The sequence below is a fragment of the Mobula birostris genome, chromosome 32, assembly GCF_030028105.1.
Source record: "Mobula birostris isolate sMobBir1 chromosome 32, sMobBir1.hap1, whole genome shotgun sequence".
Classification (NCBI taxonomy): Eukaryota; Metazoa; Chordata; class Chondrichthyes; order Myliobatiformes; family Myliobatidae; genus Mobula; species Mobula birostris.
The window spans coordinates 21,093,663-21,117,642 of record NC_092401.1 but is presented as its reverse complement, the minus strand read 5'-3'; the positions used below and the strand labels follow the sequence as shown (position 1 = coordinate 21,117,642).

The 23,980-nt window shown below is 40.7% G+C and overlaps 1 protein-coding gene across 1 annotated transcript in view; it reads right to left on the bottom strand.

Moving 5' to 3' along the window:
• LOC140191024 (protein GPR108-like) overlaps positions 1-23,980 on the bottom strand; it is a 72,894-nt gene that overhangs the window by 14,100 nt on the left and 34,814 nt on the right. Inside the window, exons 7-14 of the mRNA XM_072248064.1 lie at positions 22,568-22,633; positions 19,895-20,002; positions 14,578-14,711; positions 12,153-12,228; positions 7,778-7,851; positions 5,551-5,668; positions 3,249-3,379; positions 1,068-1,111 (exon numbers count right to left, since the gene is read on the bottom strand). Of these exons, the coding sequence (XP_072104165.1) occupies positions 1,068-1,111; positions 3,249-3,379; positions 5,551-5,668; positions 7,778-7,851; positions 12,153-12,228; positions 14,578-14,711; positions 19,895-20,002; positions 22,568-22,633 (751 nt within the window). The remainder of the gene's footprint in view (positions 1-1,067; positions 1,112-3,248; positions 3,380-5,550; positions 5,669-7,777; positions 7,852-12,152; positions 12,229-14,577; positions 14,712-19,894; positions 20,003-22,567; positions 22,634-23,980) is intronic.

Below are 23,980 nucleotides of genomic sequence, written 5' to 3'. Positions count from 1 at the left end.
TAAATAAAATACAGATCAAATTAGAACACTACCGAAACCTCTACAGTACTATAGTTCCTCATAGTTATTGACGGAGGAATTTATTTGCCGTGTTATTTTGATTGACTGTAATTGAACAAAATCAGTGCACACACCCAGTGCAGGTAATGGACTGCCTTTATACAATGCTTTAGATTGCATCCCCCAAATCTTCATTTTCATTATATCATTCAAGATGACTGTCAATACCTTCAAATTCTTGGTAACTCCTAATTTGAAGTAGTGAAATCATTTCATTTTCACTCCCAGTTGTTTCTAGCATCTCCAAGCCTGAATACTTGAAACCAAAACAAGACAGTTCCAAATAGTCTTACCGCATATTTCTTGCCAAGTATCAGTGCCAAAAAGCCCTGCTTTTTGAACACAAACACATGCAGCTATTTAAAAACTGATCACTTTATGCTTGGTGTAGTATCTAATGGTTATGCAAGTCCATGCAACTTTGTTTTGGAGAAACATTGTCTTGTTTGACGGTATACGTGTATATAGTTAAATGACAATAAACTTGACTTGACTGATGCTAGTTTAAAAAAAAAGCTCAGCAACAGTCTCCTGCCTCAATTAAGTAGGATAGTGTCCCAAATAAATGAAGGAATCCCGGCTATCTTCTCAATTTAGAGTTTGTTCTTTAAGAGTTGTCCCAAATAAATGGCTGCCCTGATTAATCAATGGCCCAATTAACAGGAATGCACTGTAGTTACATCAGGAGACTGTGGATACTTAGTGACTGTGGTACCTCAAGAGTCCAAAACTTTCAATCTTAAGTGCAAGAGTACATTCTGGGAAAAGGGAGTCATGTCAGAAAAAGGCATTGAATGCTGGTATGGCCATGAGACCATATGCCTCCTCCTACACCTACTTATGGCTGTCATGCATCAGATGAAGGGTCTCGACTTGAAACATGGACCACCCATTTCCCTCCAATGGATTCTGATTATTTTTGTGTTGCCCAAGAATGGACAGAGTCATTCACCAGTGTAGAGGAGGACCCACTTTCCAGTTTTACTGTCAACTTTCATCAGGCGTACCTTTACCATCTGTGCTTGAGGCCTCCTGCAAGTGCCTGATTGACCTGTATAACAGAAGGAGGAACAGAAAGGAAATTTTAAACTGGTGAATTTCATTTCTTTTATTGAAGCAATCAGAATTTCAAATAACCTTCTATGCAAACACCAAATAAATCAGACTTGTTTTAAAAAGCTAACTTGAGCTAACTTCAGACAAGGTCAGGATGTTACTAGAACATCACCTATCCCCTTAATAATTCACAGATGGGTGAGGACTTGCCGCCAAAGAACCTGGACGCACACAAATCCACAAACTCTCTGTGAAATGTCCATGTCAACCGTCTCCAACACAGGAAGTTTGGGGTCTGATGTCTGTGAATCTGGGGACAAGGTCTGGAGGAAAGTTGTCCTGAGGTTGGAGGTCTTGTGTTTCTGTGCGGGTGGTGAGATGGGAAAGGGGCTGACTTTGCTGTTGTCCTGTCCTGTGTTGCTCTGTGGAACATTGTGAGCATGCTATGATGGTGCCAGAACACATGACAACACTTGTGGGCTGCCTCCAGCACATCTTCGGGTGCAAATGATACACTTCACTGTTCAGGTGATAAAACCTGACTTTGAAATGAAAGATCGATGGCCAGCTCCGTTTCAGTACCAAGCACTGGCCACAAAAATGAGCTCCGGAGCAGGGTCCCATAATATCTCAGATAAACCCTCAGCCCTTACCCCCTTGTACTCCAGTAACACAACTGCATCAAATTTTATGAATAGTTGTGGGCTGTGCAAGCACTGCATTGTTTACGGCGAAATGCATCATTTGAGTTACCAATCAACACAACCCAAGGATGTGCTGGGGGCAGCCTACAATTGAAATCAAACATTCCAGTGCTAGTATAGCATGCCCCCAGTGCTCGGCAGATCAAAACAGAACACAACAAAGCAGAACGTACCAAACAAGCCCCATTCCTCCGTCCCACCCGCCCACATAGTCCTCTAACCCCAGGACATGTCCTCTTCAGCCTCCAGCCAGGGTGGAAAGCAGAGCACCTGCAGGAAACTCATGCAGTCACAAGGAGCACATGCGAGCTCCAGATAGACTGCACTGAAGGTCAGGACTGAACCTGGGTGACTGGAGACAAGGCAGTGGCTCAACCAGCTGCATGTCTGCTTTGCCTTTACTTCAGGTTCTGTTTAAAGCACAAAGACAATTAGTGTATAAAGGGGAGGATTCCAAGGTCAACTTTCTCTAGAACACATTTCTTAATAAAATCAGCTTCTGATAATCATTGATTATTACAGTATATACAAAAGTGTTTGCGTTTCAGTTAAGAATCACCAGTAAGTCCAAAAGAGATTTTCAATGAAACATCTTTACCCAGAGAATGTGAAACTCTGCTTTAAAAGGTAGATCAAAGTGATAAGTAGACCCTTCATCAGGGTCTTGGCCCAAAACATCGAACTGTTTATTACTCTCCATAGATGCTGCCTGACCTGCTGAGTTCCTTCAGTATTTTGTATGTTGCTGCTGTGGATTTCCAGCATCTGCAGAATCTTGCGTTTATGATGAGTAGAAATGCAGATCAGGGATATTATTTGTGTAGAATGATAAGATGGCACAAAACACCTTGTTTAGAATACAAATGTGAATTTAAATACAATATGTTGGACCAAATTATTTGAATAGAATTTCTGGGGTGTAATTTCTACATTCTATATTACACCGATGATCTTTTGTTTCTTCAGGGTGTTTCTTAAGCTGAAGGAAGATTTGTTGTCTCAATCACTGTACACTTGGGCACAAATGATGTTGAGTTCCAAGGTAGGAAATGTATGTACACACCTACCAATTTTCCTCATGTAGGGATCTTCCGTTGTCTGAAAGTGAAAATCTAGAAGTACTACATCTCTTTCCATCAAACTGGAGAAATTTGTAAAATATATTACGAGGAGGAAGACAACTTTGATAAGAAAGTACATAAATGGTTGACTAAGAAATTTGAAAGCTTTGGAGTTTGCTTTACAAATTAAATCCATGTGAAAAAGTAGTTGTTCAGAAGAGAGCTCAGGTTTGCACACATTCAGCATTGCAGCTGCAAAACTGTTACAATACGCAGTCTTTCACATCCCTTGACAAAGCACTTGTGTGTGTCCTAAAAAAGCATTGCATGAAAACAGGTGACACATTCCAACGGTAAGTACCCTTACCAAACAACTGGAAACAGGATCGCCCCGCAGCAAATAAGATCTACAAGGAACAGGACTTCCTTCCACAATGCGTAGTCAGTCGTTCCCTCTTCTGTTGACTCAATGATGATATATGCTGTGTTTGCTAGCACCTCAAAAAGACATTTAAAAAAGGCGTTTAACTTTCCCATATCTTCCATTTTTTGTCCCTCAATAATATTTTTTCATTTATGGAATAGAAGTCATTATTTAATTTGAGGAATACAATTTTAATTTGAGCGCCTCTCCCGTCACGTGCAGTTCATCCAAAAGCCTTGATTTACACTTTATCTGCTGACTACTGGCTCAGTTACTCACAAGACTGAAATCCTTCCTTGCTAGGGGGACTTTTCCCATGTTAGACCACATCTTTTACCCCCATTTGCAAACTTGCCATTATTCTTACCATAAATCAGACACACCAGAGATTCTGCAGATGCTGGCAATCTTGAGCAACGTGCACAAAATACTGGAGGAACTCAGCAGGTCAGGTAGGATCCACAGAGGGAAAATAAACAGTCGATGTTTCGGGCCAAGGCTCTTTATCAGATGAAGGATACCAGCCCAAAATGTTGACTGTTCACTTCTCTTCATAGATGCTGAGTTCCTCCAGCATTTTGTGTGTGTTGCACAAGATTTCCAGCATCTACAGACTCTCTCCTGTCTTTTGAGTTGTGGAGACAGGAAGGACAGAGGTTTTGGATGCTTCAATGTCCCAGAGAGATACAGCACGAGAACAGGCCCTTCAGGTCCCAGGCTGTACCATTCAATTACACCCTTGTGATCCACTAATCTCAATGTCTCTGGAATGTGGGAGGAAACCAAAGCACCAAGAGGAACCCCCTGCGGTCATGGGGAGAATGGACAAATTCCTTACATACAGCGGTGGGAATTGAGTCCAGGCCGCTAGTGCTGAGATAGCGATACACTATCCACAACACTACCATGCTGCTTCAAAACACCATGGTGGGTTTTGAACTCAACACTACGCAGTGTACAGAGAGGATGACAGGGGAAAAAAAAGTAATGGGAGGAAATTGAGGTCAGCAAGTCCTGCAGTCCTCCATCTCACAGGTCCTAGTAAGACAGGCAGCATCTGATATCCTCTTGGCAATGGTCCGCTGATGTTGTGTGTCTAGATTACTGAAGGGAGAATTTACAGCTAGAAATACAAGGGTGCAAATATTACCAAATGACAAACAGAACTCTTGAGAAAAGATAGCAGGGATGGCTTAGCGGTTTTTATAATTACGAAAAGTACTGATTGCGTGGATAGAGAGAGAATGTTTCTGCCTAGTATCAGCATAACTGGAGGCCATCAATGTAAGACAGTCATCAAGAAATCTGAAGCAACTTAAGGAACCTCTATATCAAAGGAATACATGTTGGAATTGACAAACTTGTGCCCACAGGGAGTGGTTGAGGTGAATAATGCAGATGCTCTTAAGGGGAGTTTCAATGAACTTGAAGAAGTGAATGCAAGGTTATCCTGATAGATTTATATAAGGAAAGATGGAAGGAAGCTCAAGTGAAATACAAATGCCAGCATTGATTAGTTGGGCTGAATGGCCCATTGCCATGTCAATCTGTGACATCGAGTGCCATTTTGATAAAGCACTCAAGCGTATGTGGAACAAATGAGAATATATGAAAGAGTTTAGCTAGTTTGCTTATAAGCTCCCATAAATAGCAATCACTTAACGAATAGATTAATGATAATTAATGGATAATCTACACCAAGGACGTGCCAAGGAAGAATTTTGAAAATCAATTTTCAAAAGGGGTAAAGGGGTTAAGGGTTACAGAGAATAGGCAGGTTAATGGAGTTGCTATGATTTAATTGTGGAGCAGACACAATGGACCAAATGGCCTAACTCTGGTCCTATATCTTGAGGCTTCATGAAATTCAGTCAAAGGGATACAGCATAGAAATAGGCTCTTTAGCCCATCGATTTTGTGCTGACCATCAACCACCAATTTCACACTAGTCCTACATTACTCCCATTTTTATTTAACATTCTCCATACATTCTTATCAATCGCCCGCCCCCCCCGCCCCCCAAACACAGTGGCCAGTAAACTGGCAAACCACATAGTGCCCAGGTACTATGAGACAGCAGTTCGACTAGCTGCATCATAGAGGTGGGAATTAATTACTCTTGTGGCATTTAATAATTCTAAATTAAGTCATGAATTAGTTTTACCAACATGTATTATTAAAAGTCAGTGCAGTCTTCAGAAGCATGTACAAATAAAAGTAATACTAATTTTCACTCTTTCATTACCTGGAGGGGGATCACAATCATGAATATCTTTTTGTCTTTGTCTGACAAAATGTACTTCACAAATGCCCAGCCTGTGCCGATCAGAGCCAAAGTAATGAACAGTAAGGCACCTTTCAACCTATGGAACAAGTCAGGATAAGGACTGTTAAGATGAGAAACAGCTTGCTCCCCCAGGCCATGAGACTACTGAACAATCATCCAGGTCTTACCACGTACAAAGCACCAGAAGCATTACAATGTTTACTTTTTAAACTTTTATCGTAAATGCACCTTATGATAAATGTCAATCTTCTAGAATATATTTTATTATGTGTTAATTTATTTGTGAAATTATTACTTTATGTGTTGTGTTTGAGTTATTGCATTGTGTTGTGCACCTTGGTCTGGAGAAATATGGTTTTGTTTGGCGGTATACATGTATATGGTTGAATGACAATAAACTTAAACTTGAATCTGGGAATGTTCAGGCTAAATTGTCACGATGTCTTTAAGATGAAAGTTCTTTCAGTGGACAAATCAGGGAGGAGGTATAGGAGCTTGAAGGCACAAATTTAACATTTTAGGAACAGCTGCCATAAGGTTTCTGAATGAACCATTAACCCACAAACACTACCGTACTTTCTCAAACAAGTGCAAATCTGCAGAAGCTGGAAATCCAAGCGACAAACACAAAATGCTAGAGGAGCGCAGCAGGCCAGGCAGCATTTAAAGAGTAAGCAGTCAACATTTCAGGTCGAGACCCTAGACTCCCGACCTGAAATGTTGACTGTTTGCTCTTTACCATAGATGCTGCCTGGCCTGCTGAGTTCCTCCAGCGTTTTGTGTGTACGTTGACTGCACTTCCTGCTGTCTTTTTGCACTAGTTACTTTCATATAGTTCTTATTGTAACTTGAGTATTTTTTTAATGTATTGGACGTTGCAAAATAACAAATAATAATAATAATAAAATTGATTCTGAGTTACACATTAGTTTTAAGCTCAGGACTCAAGATGTCTCAAAGTATTTTACAGCAACTGAAAAACTTTTAGAGCATTATCACTGTTAATATATATGAAAGAGTTTAGTCATTCTGTTTATAAACTCCCATAAATACTAATCACAACAAATTGAACAATGATAATTAATGGATAAATGAGCACCAAGGAGAAACATACCAATCTTCTTCTAAGCCGTCCATCTGAAAAATTGGAGAGGGCACGTCCTATTTCACAAAGGTCACAAGTGAAATACAACATCTCTGATAATACCAAATGCATTCAGTGCCGCATTTGAATTAGTCCAGAACTTGTGAAGCTTATGGAATGGGGTTGGACACAGACCTTTTAAACTAGGACAAAATGTTGCCCACTGCTGTCTCAAGCACTGTAGGATTTCAGCAGGATAGTAAACATGTGGCTGTCCGGTTCTCATTGTCCGACAGAAGACAGTACTAGAATTCCCACAGGGAAAATCTTAGCTGCGCTGGAACCAGCTTGTCCTAACACGTACGAGTGAGAGAACTGGTACAATGCTGAGAACTTTAGAGCAATGCTTATAAAATCCAGATCAACTTCCCATGCCAAAACCAAAAAAGGCACTTGGGCTTCCGGTGCACAGAAGGTATGGAAGTATTTTTTAAGTCCTCATCCTTTCTCAGTATTATTTATTCACTTTTTTATTATTTGCATGATTTGTCTTCTTTTGCACATTGGCTGTTTGTCAGTGTTTATTAGTATAACTTTCCATAAATTCTAATGTATTTCTTAATTCTCCTGTAAATGCCTGTAAAAACGAATTTCAAGGTAGTAAATGATGACATATTGTACTTTGATGATAAATTTACTTTGAACTTTATACAAGTTTCAACATCATGTTCTGGAGGGCTACATGAACAAAAGAGGGAATCATTGCAAAGTCAAACTCGATAAATACATCAAAAAAACGAATCCTAGACAACTTTGCTTTAGTATGGAGGGATAACCATTTAAATCTTATTTAGTATCCTTGAGACATATCCACCCCAGCCTTGAATTCTTTTGAAAGCAGAAATTAAATTAATGGTTTCTGATGGAAGTACCTTCATACACAGTGGGAATGAATGTTTAGTGTGATCACCCAGTACTTGATAAAGTGTTCAGTTCAGTCTTTGCCCTGGGCTGGACTCAAGCCCTCAGATGGACATTTTAACGCTGCTGGAACTTCATTTCATTTGGGCAAACAAGGCTTGTGCCAAAAAAAATACTTACAGATGGGTAATGTAGTACATCACGGCCCAGCCTTCAATTGCTGATCCTTTAACAGCAATGAAATAGTAGTTTATCTGGAAATAAACACATTATTATAATAGATTCAAATATCTCATGGAACTTCAGGTAAGATGGGCTGGGGTGGGGGAACGGTTCACAGTGCTCCCACGATGTGGTGCCTCACAGTTCCACCAACCCGGGTTCAATCCTGCGTGGAATCTGCACACTCTCTTTGTGACTGCATGTGTCCCCTCTGCCAGCCCTCCCCCACCCCCCACCATATCCCCACACATCATCCCCACAAAATAGGGATCAGTAGGTTAATTAGCCACAGTAAGATGCCTCCAGTGTGTAGGCCAGTGACAGAATCAGGGGGGGGGGGTGGAATTGATGGGGATGTGGGGTCATTGAAATGGGATTGTTGTGATTGGGTAATTGAAGGTGGGTGCAGACCCAGCGGGCCAAAATTCATTTCTGGGCTGTATTACTTCAACTCGAGTCTTGGTATTCAGCTGGGTCATGGTGCAGAAAGGATACTCGTATTTTACCTCTCATCCATCCAGGTGTTATAGGACAGAGGGTTGGAATCAAGTTACATGTATAAATCAATTATATATTAAGTACGTCAACACTTGGGGCTTTACAAACTTTTAATCCAGGCATCTGCTAAAGCTATAAATAGAGTAAATAACTGGGTAATTCCCATCAGTCAAGGCTGGTGGTAAGAAATGTTGAAAATGACAGAGACCGACTTCACACTTCTAATTCGTCTGGTGATCTTACCACACTTCCTTGTGAAATCACCCTGCTTTCATTTAGAGAATTAGTAACAGCTTCCATCTCTTTCCTTCACTCTATGTTTTACGATTTTGGCTTGCTCTATTAAAAGACTGTAGTAAGCCCAGGCACACACACCCTGCCCCCTCCCACTCGGGATGGCATCGTTGTCAGCAGGCATTCATTTTAATTCATCCAGTTGTACAAGTTTCAAATGGTCAGAGGTGAGTTTGACAGAGACTACTGAAACACAGATTGTATTATCACTTAACCTCCTCTCGTCAGCATTTTCGATATTTTCAAGATACCAGCAAAGATAGCACCTAATTTGTTTTGAAATACAGTGTGGAATAGGCCTCTTCAGCCCTTCGAGCTGCAAGCCCCAAATTTAACCCTCGCCTAATCACAGGACAATTTACAATGACCAATTAATCTGCCAACTGGTACTTCTCTGGTCTGTGGGAGGAAACTGCAGGAACCGGAGAAAACCCTCACGTTCTACGGGGAGGAAGTACAGATGATGTTGGAATTGAACTCTGAGCTCCAGTGCTACCATGGTAACCAATATACTCCATGATTACCCTTGATAAGTGGTGGCGAGCAGCCTGTTGACTCAGCCAGCTCCATCATAGGCACAACCCTCTCTACCATCGAGGACATCTTTAGTAGATCATGCCTCAAGGCAGCCGCACACATCATTAAGAACCCTTACCATCTGGGACGTGCCCTCTTCTTATTACAACCATCAGGAAAGAGGTGCAGGATCTTGAAGACCTACACTCAACATTTTAGGAATAGCTTCTTTTCCACACTCATTATATTTCTGAACACTACCTCACTGTTTCTCTCTTACACTTTAATATTGTAGAAGTATTATTTTTAAACATCTTGTACTATACTGCTGCCATGAAACAACAAATTCCATGATATCTGTCAGTGATAATAAACCTGATTCTCATCACTGGCAAAGTCACCTGTAAAGCTGTGATGTTGGTGGAGCTGGGCTGGTACATTTTCTGTAATAATGGATATTACTTGCTTTACCACAATACACTTTCAATTCCATTATAACTGTTCCCATGAGCCCAGTGAGTTTAATGCCTGTGGGAAGGAAGATGAAGCAGACAAGTACTGGAACCTGGTTTCAGCTGCACACCTAGCCATGCTCAATCTCAGCAGTACATGGATTCGTGGATAACGATGTACGACTTAGCAAGCCGAACCAAATGTTAGGTGCTCCCACAGCCTGCGGCTAAATGAAGGTCTGGTGACAGATTTCAAAGTCAGGATGGTGTGAGACTTTAGGGGAACCCAGAGGCGGTGGTGCCACTATGTCCCTGCCACCCTTATTCTTCTTGGTAATAGAAGCTGCATGTTAGGAAGCTATCGTAGGGAAAGCATCAACAAGAACCTGCAGCACGTGGTAAACAACGTACATTGCAACCAAAGTGCACAAGTAGAAAATTGTTAGCATGATTGATGGGGTGTCAATGAAGCAACTCCTTGGTCCTACATAGTACTGACTCCTTGAGAGAGATGTTGCTGCTGCACTCAGCCAGGCAAGTAGAGCATACATTATCGTGCTCCAGGGTCAGTGGTGGAGGAAAGGGCTTGAGGCACCAAGCTGAGAGATACTCACTGCCCAGCACCAAGCCTCTGACCTACTGATATAGTCACAGTTCAGCTGAACCTCCCCTCCCCACCTCACCCAACCTATGATTTGGATGAGAGAAAAAAATGTGACGTTCAGTACCGCTACTACTGCCACAGGTAGGTGGTTAGCTTTTCTCTTGTTAGATAACCATTGCCTGGCATTTATGATGTGTGAATGCTTTTTCTCTTTGGTCCTAATGATCTAATTGTCAGGAAACTATTCAGGACTTGCTGCCTACACTTCACCTGCTGAGGAATTGAACACAGTACAAACAGGTAGACACGAGGAAATCTGCAGATGCTGGAATTTCAAGCAACACACATAAACATAGCTGGTGAACGCAGCAGGCCAGGCAACATCTATAGGAAGAGGTACAGTCCACGTTTCAGGCTGAGACCCTTCGTCAGGACTAACTGAAAGAAGAGCTAGTAAGAGATTTGAAAGTGGGAGGGGGAGGGGGAGATCCAAAATGATAGGAGAAGACAGGAGGGGGAGGGATGGAGCCAAGAGCTGGACAGGTGATTGGCAAAAGGGATATGAGAGGATCATGGGACGGGAGGCCTAGGGAGAAAGAAAGGGGGAGAGGTGAAGCCCAGAGGATGGGCAAGGGGTATAGTGTTGTTGTTACGGTATTGTTGTGCAAAATGCTGATGAGGTTTCATCTTGAAAATTGTGTTCTGTGTTAGTCAGCCTGCTATAGGAAAGATGCCATTAAGTTGGAAGGAATGCAGGAAGGATATTGCCATGACTCAACGGGCTAAATGAATAGAGCGAGGATGAGCAGTCTAGAAACTCCTTCATCTGCGTGTAGGAAACCAAGTGATGATCTTATAGAGGTGTCTAAGATCATGAGGGGCCTAGATGGGGGTGGTGGTGGGGGAATGCATACAGTCTTTGTCGGGGGGGCGGGGTGGGTGGAATCAAGAACGAGAGAGGAGTGAGTTAATAGGAACCCGAGGGACGACACTTTTCACACCCAGACGGTGGTCTGTATAAGGAGTGAGCTGCCAGAGGAAGTGATTCAGGCAGGTACATTAACAACATTTAAAAGGTGGACAGGTACATGGATAGGAAAAGTTTTGGGATCTTGGTCAGTATGGACTGGTTGGGCTCAAGAGACTGTTTCCTTGCTATGACTCTGACTTTGCGCAAAGAGCAAATTTTTACCTCCACTAAAAGGAATCATAAACCCCTTCCCACCTAATCCAAGTTTTAGATCTGTATATCTGAGCATACAGTGAGCAATGGTAAACTGTGTAAATGAAGGTGCTGCAGTGGAACTGGACCAATATTTCCAGTATGGGCAAGCGGACAGTGATTTGAAAAGGAAAAGAAATGCTCTTCACTTACATCCTTCCCCAATTCATCCAGCGATGGACAACTGCTACATGCCTAAACTCAATTAATTTGACTGAACTTCTGAGACCTTCTGGCTTGCTCGTTCCTGTATGATTTTTGGCACACCAGTTTTCAGATCTAGGCCAATAAAATAGCTAATCAAAGTGCTGCTAGTGGGAACAGGAACCTGTTTGAAATAAATGCTTTCAATTATAATGGACATTTACAAAATGGAGAGGGTAACAGCATCTGTTAATCATAAGTTGGAACAATTTGATTCATACTGGGAAAAAATGGTTTAACTACATAACACCTCATAGGCCTGATTTTATTCTCACAAGTCAATGAATATGTTGTAAAAAAAAATCACTCCCTATTTTGTACATAGGTTTCTTCTTTTGATTGTTCTTTCTTTCTTCTCCTTTCTATAAGTGTATACATCAGATAAGTATTATGTGGAGATTTGTGACAAATATGATATGATATATATGTACAGTATCTGAAATACATCTTACAGAAATGTTTGTTTAATGATGAACTTCAATAAAAAAATAAATTACAAAAAAAAAAGAAATAAATGCTTTCATAATGTAGCCTTGTACTTACAGCATGGAAGAGTATGGAGATAGACTTGGTAAATGCCAGGGCAGCCATCAGCCAGTGGATTTTAAACACATTGTACCTAAAAGACACATTATGCTGCATAGTAATTTTGTAACAATAACTCAAACTCATTTAACAACAACAATGACTTTAGATACAGACAGCAGAGAGGAGATAACATACATACACACTCAGTGACCACTTTATCAGGTAACCTGCTCAATAATGCAAACATCTAATCACCCACTCACGTGGGAGCAGCTCAATCATGAAAACATGGTCAACAAGGTTCGGTTGTTGTTCAGACCAAACATCAGAATGGGAAAGAAATGTGATCCAAGTGACTTAGACCATGGAATGACTGTTGTTCCCAAACGAGGTGGTTTCAATATCTCAGAAACTGCTGATCCTCTGGGGTTTTCACACACAGAGTTTACTGAGATTGATGCGACAAACAAAAAACATCCAGTAGGTGGCAGTTCTGTGAGTGAAAATGCCTTATTACTGAAAGAGGTCGGAGGAGAATGGCCAGACTGATTCAAGCTGACAGGAAGGCAACAGTTACTCAAATAACATTATAACAGTGGTGAGCAGAACAGTATCTCTCTATGCACAACACATCGAAACTTGAAGCGGATGGGCTACCGAAGCAGAAGACCACGCAGGGTTTCATTCCTGTACCTAATAAAGTGACCACTAAGCATCTTGTCCATTACTTTTAGGCATAAAGACTAAAAACTTTTTTTTCCAAGAGCAACACTGCAAATATTCCTCCCTTCCTTTATTAAGTCCCTGTTCCAGAGAACTCTTAAACAAGCAATACTTGCGTGGATATCTGGAATTGGTATTCTTGGAAGTGTTTTTTGTAAAAAGTCACACAATTCCCCCTCCCCCCCTGTAAACTTGTGACTCAGCAGCACCCAAACTTCAAGCTTACTATTCAATGTTTCAATTACATTCTAACAGGGTGCATCACCAACTGGTATGGATTGGCCACTGCACAGGATCAGGAAAAGGCCGCACAGGGTTATAAACTCAGCCAGCTCCATCATGTGCACTAGCCTCCACACCATCTAGGGCATCTTTAAAAGGCAATGCTTCAAAAAAAAAAAAAAAAAAGACAAAAAAAAAGCAGGCATCAATAAAGACCCCCACCACCCAGGATATGCCCTCTTTCCATTGTTACCATCAGAGCAGTGGTACATGATCCTGAAGGCACTCAATGTCTTAGGAACAGCTTCTTTTCCTCTGCCATCAGACTTCTCATCGGACAATGAACCCATGAACACAACCTCATTTTTTAAAAAACACTACTTACTTAATTTTTAAAATACATTTCTTATTATAACTTTAAGTGTATTTTATGTATTGCACTGTACTGCTGCTGCAAAACAATGAATTTCATGGCATGTTGTGATAATGGGGGTGCCATGGAAGCTCAGGGCACCAGAGTTTGGAGTTCAGTTCCAGCACCACCTATAATGACTGCATGGATTTCCTCCAAGTGCTCCAGTTTCCTCCCACATTCCAAAGACATACCAGTCAGTGCGTTAGTTGGTCACTTGAAATTGTCCTGTGATTATGCTAGGGTTAAATAGGGGGGTTTGCTGGGTGGTGTGGCTCGTTGGGCCAGAATAGCCGTGCTGTATCTCTAAATAAAATCAATAAATTAAAACCTGATTCTAGAACGAGAGCATTGATTAAAACATAAGCTGTAATCCTTGTTCAGTTCTGTATTATTAAAATCAGTAAAATGAAACACGATTAAGAAATGTTTTGAAGTTTAAAAGAGAAATTATTAAACATACTTCAGTTGTCAAAAAGATTTTATGTGGATTTGAACAATAGATTAGCCAAAGCTAACTAGTTTCTTTATAATAGTTCCAACCTCGTAACAAAGGCAGAGGGGCCACTAACATAAATGTGCTGCAAATAAACTCTTCAATTACCCAACCTGCATTTTGTATGATGTTTATAAATTGATTTCTCATGGGAATTTAAGGGTTCGGTAGTGAAGTAGTGGCCATGTTACTAACTTGCTTAATTACCCTCTGACACAAATTAAAGTCTCTTGTCAGCGGCTCAGGAATTAAACCCCAACTCCCAAAGTAAATCTGAGATTTAAATAGCTGGTATTAGATGTGGTTCTCAGAAAAAAGGATTGCAGCAAAAATACATTTAATTCAGAATGTATACATCAATCAGGAAGCAAGTTTGGTCTCCTTCTCTAATTTGGCTTGTATACGTCCACAAACCCGCAGCAATGTAGCTATTTCTTAAGTTCCTTCTGAAACAGTACAGCTGGGTCAGCTAATACTGACCTCCTTAGAGAGAATAACATCTCAATGAAGAGACATACTACAGTACGACCTTTTACACACACAGACACATGTGCCACTTTAAATACTAGGCAGCAAAGAAGCTTTACCTGTGCTTCAGGAGGAGGTAAACCCAGAACAAGGCTGCAGTAAAGAAAAACCCAGCCATAACCAAGTACAGCAGAGGCAACGGCATTTCCCCAGCAGAAAGGTAGTTCTGAGGATTTCTTGCTGTAATCTCAACCTAAGAAGCAAGATTTAAAACATAAGGGTACATTTACAATGGCAACTATAACTCAAATGTGTGCTCAAGTGTTGGGCCAATCAAGGATTAAAAGAAATGGGTAATTAAAATTAGCTTTCAGTCATACCTCAGGATGTTTTATCAAAATTGTTGTACAAATGAAAACTTGGTATTGTCTATTGGGAACCATGAAGTCAATTGCAGGCTGAGGCTCAAACATTATAAAAATCTACATTTTAAAATGATCAAAGTCAATTTATAACAAATAATCCAATAAATTAGGAAAAATAGTGGGGTTACTACAGAGGGAGAGAATGCACAAACTATTATACCCTAGTTAAAGTTTCCATTTATTGCTCCTGTTTCACATATTTATACAACTTTTTTTATTATAATAGTGCCAGTAACTTTATACAGTCTTACATAAACATGCACCTCACACTTTATGCTGAGACTGCTTAATGTTATTTCCTATACAGAAGTGTAAGGACAACAAAATAATTGTTATCCTTGATCCGATGATGCACAAAAAAAACCATAAAAGAACACGATAATAATTTAAAAAACACATACATACATATAAATACTTAACAATACTTAACATAGATTGGCTGTATGTTCATTAAGTTGTACATAAAGTGACTGAAAGGAAATAACAAAGTAGTGGTGGAGTTAGTGGGTGAAGGTGTTGATCAGCCTTACTACTTGGGGAAAATAACTGTTTTTGAGTCTGGTGCGTTCTGGCATGAAAGAAGGGGGACAAATAGTCCATGAGCAAGATGTATGGGATCCTTCATGATATTACTGGCCCTTTTCTGGCACCTTTCTGTAGATGTCCTTGATGGCAGGTACGCTGGTGCCAGTGATCCACAGGGAAGTTTTGACAACCCTTTGTAGATCGTTCCTGCCCGTGCAGTACAGTTTCTGTACCAAGCAGTTATGCAACTTGTCAGGATGCTCTCTACTGGGCATCTGTAGATTGACGCGAGTATGGATGTACTAAGTCCTGCTCTCTTCGGGCTCCTCAGAAAATAGAGGCATTGGTGAGCAGTCTTGACTGTATAGGATGTGTTAACCTCTCATTCTTCAAGCCATGTCAGTCAAGGGCTTGTGCTAACATAATTTTGGAACTGTATGTGCTGAATCGTAACTACATGTGCTGTGTGTGACTCTACATTTTGCACCTTACAAAAAAAAATTGCTGTGTTCTGTGTTTCACAGAAACATGGCTCACTCTGGGCACACCAGTAAGACCCAAAAGTTCTCGATACACAGGGTGGACCAGATGAACCAGACTGCTGATCCAGAGAATGCAAAAGGCGGGGGTCTGTGTTTCATGATAAATTCTGTGGTGCTCAGACACAGCAGTCCTGTTGCACTCTTGTTGCCCAACCTGAAACTTCTAGTGATTACGTGCCGACCGGTCTACTTACCTCCATGACCGTGACCACAGTTTACACACCACCAAAAGCCGACGTTAATCAGGCACTCGAAATATTGAATACTGCCATCATCAAACAAGAAACAGCCTACCCTGAAGCTTTTCAAATCATAGTTGGGGACTTCAAGTCAGGTTTGTTTGAAGAAATTTCTGCCTGATTATTATCAGCATATAACCTGCAGCACCAGGGGTCCCAACACACTCAACACTGCTATACTATGATTAGGAATGCCTACCATTCAACGTCTGGGCCACATTTTGGGAAAATGTGATCACTTGGCCGTCCTCCTCCAACCTGTACAGGCAGAGGATAAGGAGCAAAGCTCCAGAGACAAGGACAACAAAGAGGTGGTTGCAGGAGACAGAACAGCGGCTATGAGATTGCTTTGAGACTGTTCACTAAGCCATGTACAAGTACTCAGAGGACCTGAGTGAATACCCCACAGTTGTCAGGGACTTTGGACAGTATTAACAAAAAAAATTATAGACAGGTGTGTCTCCACAAAATCATTCACAGACTTCCCCGACCAGAAACCCTAGATCAACCACGAGATCCGCAATTTGCCGAGGATCAGAAGGGTGGTATTCAGGTGTGGTGACTAAGAAAGATACGAGAGGTCCAGGTATGATCTCTGGAAAGCTATTAAAAAATGACAACTCTGTACCAAACTTGAGTCATTGAAGGATGCTCGACAACTGTGGCAAGGCTTGAATGCTATTACCTCTTACAAAGTGAAACCAAGCAACTAGGCGACAACAGGCCTTTGCTCCCAGATCAGCTCAATGTCTTCTATGCAAGTTTTGACCATCAAAACATGGGGGAACCTTCACAAACTCCCACAGCCCCTGACGTCCTTGTGATTTCAATCTCTGAGGGTGACATGAGAACATCTTTCAGTAGGGTGAACTCACAGAAATCATTCAGCCCAGATGGGGTACGCAGCCAAGTATCAAAGACCCATGCTGGTCAACTGGCTGGAGTATTCACTGATATCTTTAACATCTTGCTTGTACAATCTGAGGGACCCACCCATTTCAAGCAGGCTTCAATTATACCAGTGCCTAAGAATATGGCAACCTGCCTCAATGACTGTTGTCCAAAAGCACTTACATCCACAGTAAAAGTGTTCCAAGCGGTTGGTGATGAAAAGTATCCACTCCGGCCAGAGAAGCGACTTGGATTTGCTCCATTTTGCCTACCATTACAACAGGTCAACGGCAGATGCCATTTTGTTGGCTTTTCACTCAATCTTGGAACATCAGGACAGTGCAGATATATACATCAGGATGCTCTTTATCGACAACATCTCAGCATTCGGTACTATCGTCCCTCAAAACTAATCAGTAAGCTTCAAGACTTTGGCCTCAATATCTCCTTGTGCAATTGGATCCTCAATTTCCTCACTTGCAGACCCCAGTCAGTTTGGATCGGCTGCCCACAATCTCTATCAGCACAGATGAACCACAAGCCTGTGTTTAGCCCCCTGCTCGACTCCCTTTATACTTGTGCCTGTGAAGCTTGTTGTGTATTTATTATTTCAGTAGTATTTAAGTAATATTGTAAATATATTGTGTGATTAAGATTCTGGTTCATTTATATAATTCATTACGGGTTATATGTAAAAATACTTGAATTGCATACATGGTACATACGTGACTCGTTCAAAGTGAAAAAACACTAAGACTTGCATTTCAGGCTCTCCATCTTTTCCTTTACAGTAATTTAATATTTTGGAGTTACAAAACACAACATGGCTTAGCATGGCTCCAATGCCATATTTAAGTTTGCTGACAAAGCCACTGCCGTTGGCTGAATGGTGCCACAACACCAACCCCTCACTCAATGTCATCTAGGCCAAGGAGCCGATTATTGCTTCAGGAAGATGAAACCAGAGGTTCATGAGCCAGTCCTCATCGGAGGAATCAGAGGTCAACAAACTTAAGTTCCTCAGTATTATAGTTTCAGAGGATCTGTCCTGGGTCCAGCATGCAAGTGGCATTGTGAAGAAAGCAGAGTAGTGCCACTACTTCCTTGGAAGTTTACAAAGATTTATCATGACATCTAAAACTTTAACAAACTTCCACAGATGTGTAGTGGAGAGTGCAATGACTGGCTGCATTACGGCCTGGTATGGAAACACCAACACTCCTACAAAAAGTAATGGATACAGCCCAATCCATCACAGGTAAAGTGCTCCCCACCATTAAGCACATCGAAATAGAGCACTGTCGCAGGAAGACAACAATCATCATCAGGGAGCCCCCCCACCCAGGACATGCTCTCTTCTCGCTGCTGCCATCAGGAATAACGTACAGGAGCCTTAGTACTTACACCATCAGGTTCAGGAACAGTTATTACCTCTTTGAAGCAAAGGGGATAACTTTATTCAACTTCCCTTGCCCCATCAATAAACTGTTCCTACAACCTATGGGCTCACTTTCAAGGACAATTCAACTGACGTTCTCGATATTTATTATTTTATTTCTTTTGTATTTGCCGTTTGTGGTCTTTTGCACTTGCCGTTTGTGGTCTTTTGCACATTGGCTATTTGTCTGATAAAGTTTAAGGGAATGGGGGATTCTCAGATCCCTGTAAACAATGGATTAAGTACTATGTCTGTGACTGCAGTGGGTTTGAATAATGTCTCACAGCTGCTTTCTTTGGAGCAAGATAAGAGTTAAAGTTCGCCCAGATCCACATAAGATGTCTCTGGGCTTTTCACACCTTTTGATTTTGACACAAAGCAGTACCTGATGGAAATTAGACAGAACATTCCTTTTTATTTAAAGCATAAATTTGACGGATGTTCTTATCTTTGTCATTAAGTTGTGGCTCCAGCAAACCAGGTAGGACATTCTTTTCTTTAATTAAGGTGACTGGACTGTCTGACAAATTGATTGTATCAATAGTCCATTGACCTGGCCGGAATAGTTATCAAACTGATTGTTCTCTGTATCAATAGTCCATTTTCTTGACCAGAATGGTTATCAAACTGACTGTTCTTTTGTACCGGTGGCCTTATAACTTCTAACAATTCTGACATCGGGCAGTGAACTTGTAGAACCGCCGGGGAGATGAGAAAGATTCTCTCTCTGATGTCGGGTCCAAGTTCACTCGCCGGCTGAGCTCGAAGAAATAAACTGGTGAAAAGATAAGTAACGATCTTTTTGTGCTGTTGTGATTTGATCCAGCAAAGTTACGTTTGCATGTCCATCCTGCTGGGTGTGGTCTTTCACAGACTCTATTTGTGTTTCTTGGAGTTACTGTGTATGCTTGCAGGAAAACAAATCTCAGTTTGTACATGGTGACTTTGATAATAAATTTACATTGAACTTCAGCTCCTTAGGAACAGTGATTTGATTAGCTGAACACATGTATATGGTTGACTGAAAATAAACTTGAACTTATTTAAACTAAGCAGTTAAGTAGTACCAATTGTGAAGAGAACTACTCCTTTGGAGGCCAGAAATAGGGGAAGAGACATAGATTTGTTGGTATAGAAGCAGCTAAGGTACTTAGACCCTTGAGTCCACTATTAAATCACGAGTTTTCTTAGCTCTGCTTTGGTTCTGATAAAATGCAGGAGGAATTCAGCAAGTACAGCAGCATCTTAGGAGGGGAATAAGCAGTTGACATGTTAGGCTGACACCCTTCATCTGGATACGCTTTTGAGTTTTTTTTTTAAATGAAGAGTTAAAAGCTTTCTATCCTAACCTCTGCCCCTTCCTCTAATGTACTTACAGTCATATCGAATGAAGCCATCTGATTCCCCGAAACCATGTCATGACAGTTGTGAAAGCTGAGGGTATAAAGCCCCTCCTCAGTTTGGGATGGAATTTTCATAAAGAACTGCAAAATAAAAAAAAATTATTGTAATAAAGCCAACATTTAAATTTAACTTTTAATTTTCAAATAGATGTTTGAAATAGATTAAAATAGACACAAGATGGTGGAGGAACTCAGGAGGTCAGGCAGCATATATTGAGGGAAAAAGACAGAGTAGACATTTCAGGTCAAGACTCTTCATATGGATTAAAAGATAGTAGGGAGTCTAAAAAGAGGGAGGGAGAAGAGCACGAGCTGTCTAACGATAGGTAGGTCCAGAGGTAAGGAAAGAGTTGAATTTGATTCCTCCTTGGTATATGCTAAAATATGTAACACAAAATGGAAGTTTAATGCATGTATGCATTTCTAAATGACAATAAAAGAGGACTGAGTGTTCTCATAATCTAAAAAGTTTGTAAGATAAAATGGCGTTAGTCTGGGATGTGGGAACATTTTGAGAAAGTACAAGAGAACCAGTCCAGTGTACAACCTTGAGTAGCTACTGTAAAAAAAAAAAACAACACTTGTCTGGTAAAGTATTCGTGTAAAGGGTCTTGAAAGGTATCAAAAAGTGGCAACTTTTTGAGCAAGTGGGAATCTTCATAAGGGTGGGCCGTTACTAGTGCCCAGAACCAGAAATAGAGACAAGGACATCAAGAGGGAGAGAGACTGGAAAAGCTGTCAGATATTGGTGGATCCCTCTGGCAGCACATTGTGTGGCATGGCTTAGTGATTGATTGATAAATATCATTTTGTCTCTTTTACTAATTTACTAACATGCTCTACCAGTCTGTAGTCACCAGTATAATCTTCTATGCAATGGTGTGCTGGGACAATGGCATCAACACAGGTGATGCCAACAGGCTCAATAATCTGATTAGAAAGGCTGGCTGGACTTTCAAAGGAATCAGACTGGACACTCCGGAGGCTGTAGTAGGACAAAGGTCCCTACGGAAAATCCTGGCAATTCTTACCCTCTGCATGCCACCATGGCTGAACAGAGGAGCTCTTTTAGTAATAGACTAAGACAGCTGCGCTAAACTGGATGCTAGATTTAAGGACTGGACAGCTAAAGGAATAATGCAATATAATGAAGGAAGGAACACTGTTCAGTTTTGAAATGCTCAAAGAGAAACACTTATTAGAAAAACAAGACTTTTACCGGTATTTACAGATGTGACAGTATGTTAATAGGACGGTTAAAAATGTAACCAAGGCAAGTACATGTCTGATAGAGCTATTTAGAAAAGCATATAATTCAGACAACAGTAGTAGTAGAATCATTTCAAGTGTGTATAAGGGTTTGTCAAATCTTAAAACACATTCCACTTCATACATTAAAGCAAAATGGGAGAAGGAAGGAGGGATAATTATATCTGAGGAAGAATGGACAATAATATGGAGGTATCAATGGAAGTGTACCAGTTCACAGAAATGGAGAGAGTTTGGATGGAAAAACTTGATAAGATGTTTTATTACACCTTCTCAGAAATCCCATTATGATAGTAACCTCCCAGTTTGCTGGAGAAATTGTGGAAGTCAAAATGCAAACCATTATCATATTTTCTGGGAATGCCCCATTATCAAAGACTATTGGAGTGGGATACATAATGCCCTACAAGATATCTTTAAATGTGAAACACCCTTAGAGAGTAAGACCATATATTTTGGGTATATACCTCAAGAACGGTTGAAAAGAGATAAATATTTAATGAATGTACTGCTGGTGGCTGGTAAAAAGACCCTTACCAGGAAATGGTTATCACAGGAGAGCCCTGCTTTAAATGTATGGATGGAAATTACAATGGACATTTACAAAATGGAGAAGATAACAGCATCTGTTAATCATAAGTTGGAACAATTTGATTCATACTGGGAAAAATGGTTTAACTACATAACACCTCATAGGCCTGATTTTATTCTCACAAGTCAATGAATATGTTGTAAAAAAAAAAACACTCCCTACTCTGTACATAGTTTCCTTCTTTCAATTGTTCTTTCCTCTCCTTTCTACAAGTGTACACCTCAGATAAATATTATGTGGAGATTTATGACAAATATGATTATATGATATATACAGCATCTGAAATACATCTTATGGAAATGTTTGTTTGATGATGAACTTCAATAAAAAATAAATAACAAAAAAAGTCAGCTGTGCTAATCCAAAGAGCGCTATATGAGATCATATGAGTATCTAACCATTTTTCTTTGTTTTATTCTTTACACAATTACGTAAGTAATTTTTATAACCTTTTACAAATGTACACTGCCTCCTTTGTCTAGATACCACTTGCTGCTAAATCAGAAAAGAACAAGGAACCATTTTTAAGAATATTTTCATGACACCAGGTGAGGAGGAGGAGTGAGGAAATAGTGACAAAGGCTGAGGTGAGAGGTGGAGGTGACAAGGAGTTGATAATGATGGAATCTGATAGAACAGGAAGGTGGAGCATGGAACCGAACAGAGGAGGTGGGAGTACAGGGAGATGGTAACCAAGGGGAAGAGTGTCTGTGCAATGGGCAGATGGAGTGCGTGGAGGAAGAGAACAAAACAGGGCAACAAAGCTTTAAAATGAAGATGCTTACCTTGAAGTTGTAGGAATCATTCGCTTTTAGCAGTTTAAAAACTTTTTCTTGTATTTGTGGTTTTGCCTGCAAGGGAAGAAAAGAAATCATTGAAACCAGAAGACTGAACTCCAGTGAACAGGCAAACTGCTGACGGATCTGTCAGTCATTCACAGGCCGCTACCAAAGGCACCAAAAGGTAGCCTGCACTAAAAACACAACTTCTCAGTGTGTCATGCACTTCAGTTCCCTTTATACAAATACATAGATTAGCGCAGTCTATGTATACAAGATAATCTGCTGAATTTATTGTGTTCTTTATGCTTTTTAATGCTGCATCTGATTTGGACTAACAGCGATTTTCTTCTCCTTTACTCTTGTGTACTGACAAATGAAATGAACATGGATTGTTAACAATTCTCACTTGACAGGCATAAAAACTCATTAACCATTAATTATCCTGTTGTTGCGTGTAGGGCCATGCGGATTATATTGTGGTCACTGGGATTCACTCACATCAGCTACCACTTCTCCTGCAATTGTAAGACATGGCAACAGGTAAAGTACAATTTAAGCCAGTTGGCATTTCAATTCTCTGCATTGTTAATCAGCTGCTGTACCAAGCTCTACCTATGCTTGTCTTGTTTCAGACAGAGGCAGTATTTTGGATTATACAGCCCCTATGTTCCATTCCTGATCAGGGACGAATTAGTTTCTAGTTCTCCAGATTCTTCTCCTCACCATTCACCCAACGCTTAAGTTGAGAGAGAAAACCAAAAAAAGCAGCATTATCTTTGTGTGCATTCATGTGTAGACCCGTGTAACTCAAGTCTAGCCTTTATACAAACTTTCTTTCCCCTCTCACAATAACTCCTTGCCTGTTCTCCATCTTCTTCTGGTGCTTCCCTCCCCCCTTCTTTCTTCCAAGGCCCTCCATCCTATGATACTCCCCTTCTCCAGCTTTTTATCTCTTTTGTCAATCAACTTCCCAGCTCTTGGCTTCATCCTTCCCCCTCCTGTCTTCTCCTATCATTTCGGATCTCCCCCTCCCCCTTTCAAATCTCTTACTATCTCTTTTTTCCGTTAGTCCTGACGAAGGGTCTCGACCCAAAATATCAACTGTCCTTCTCCCTATAGATGCTGCCTGGCCTGCTGTGTTCCACCAGGATTTTGTGTGTGTTGCAGGTATCCAATGTTCTCACTTTACAGACTGGTGCATGTTTATGAAATGTAAACCAACATTCACACACAAAACGCTGGGGGAACTCAGCTGGTCAGATATTATGAAATTTATTTTAAGATCATGTTAGGGGGAAGGACAATTGGCATCCAGATCACAGAAGTGAGCAACTGAATCTTGGATGATAAACGTATTCTGGGCCTTTCAAAATCCTTCCAAGCTTCAATAATAAACACCTGACTTGTCTGGAATAA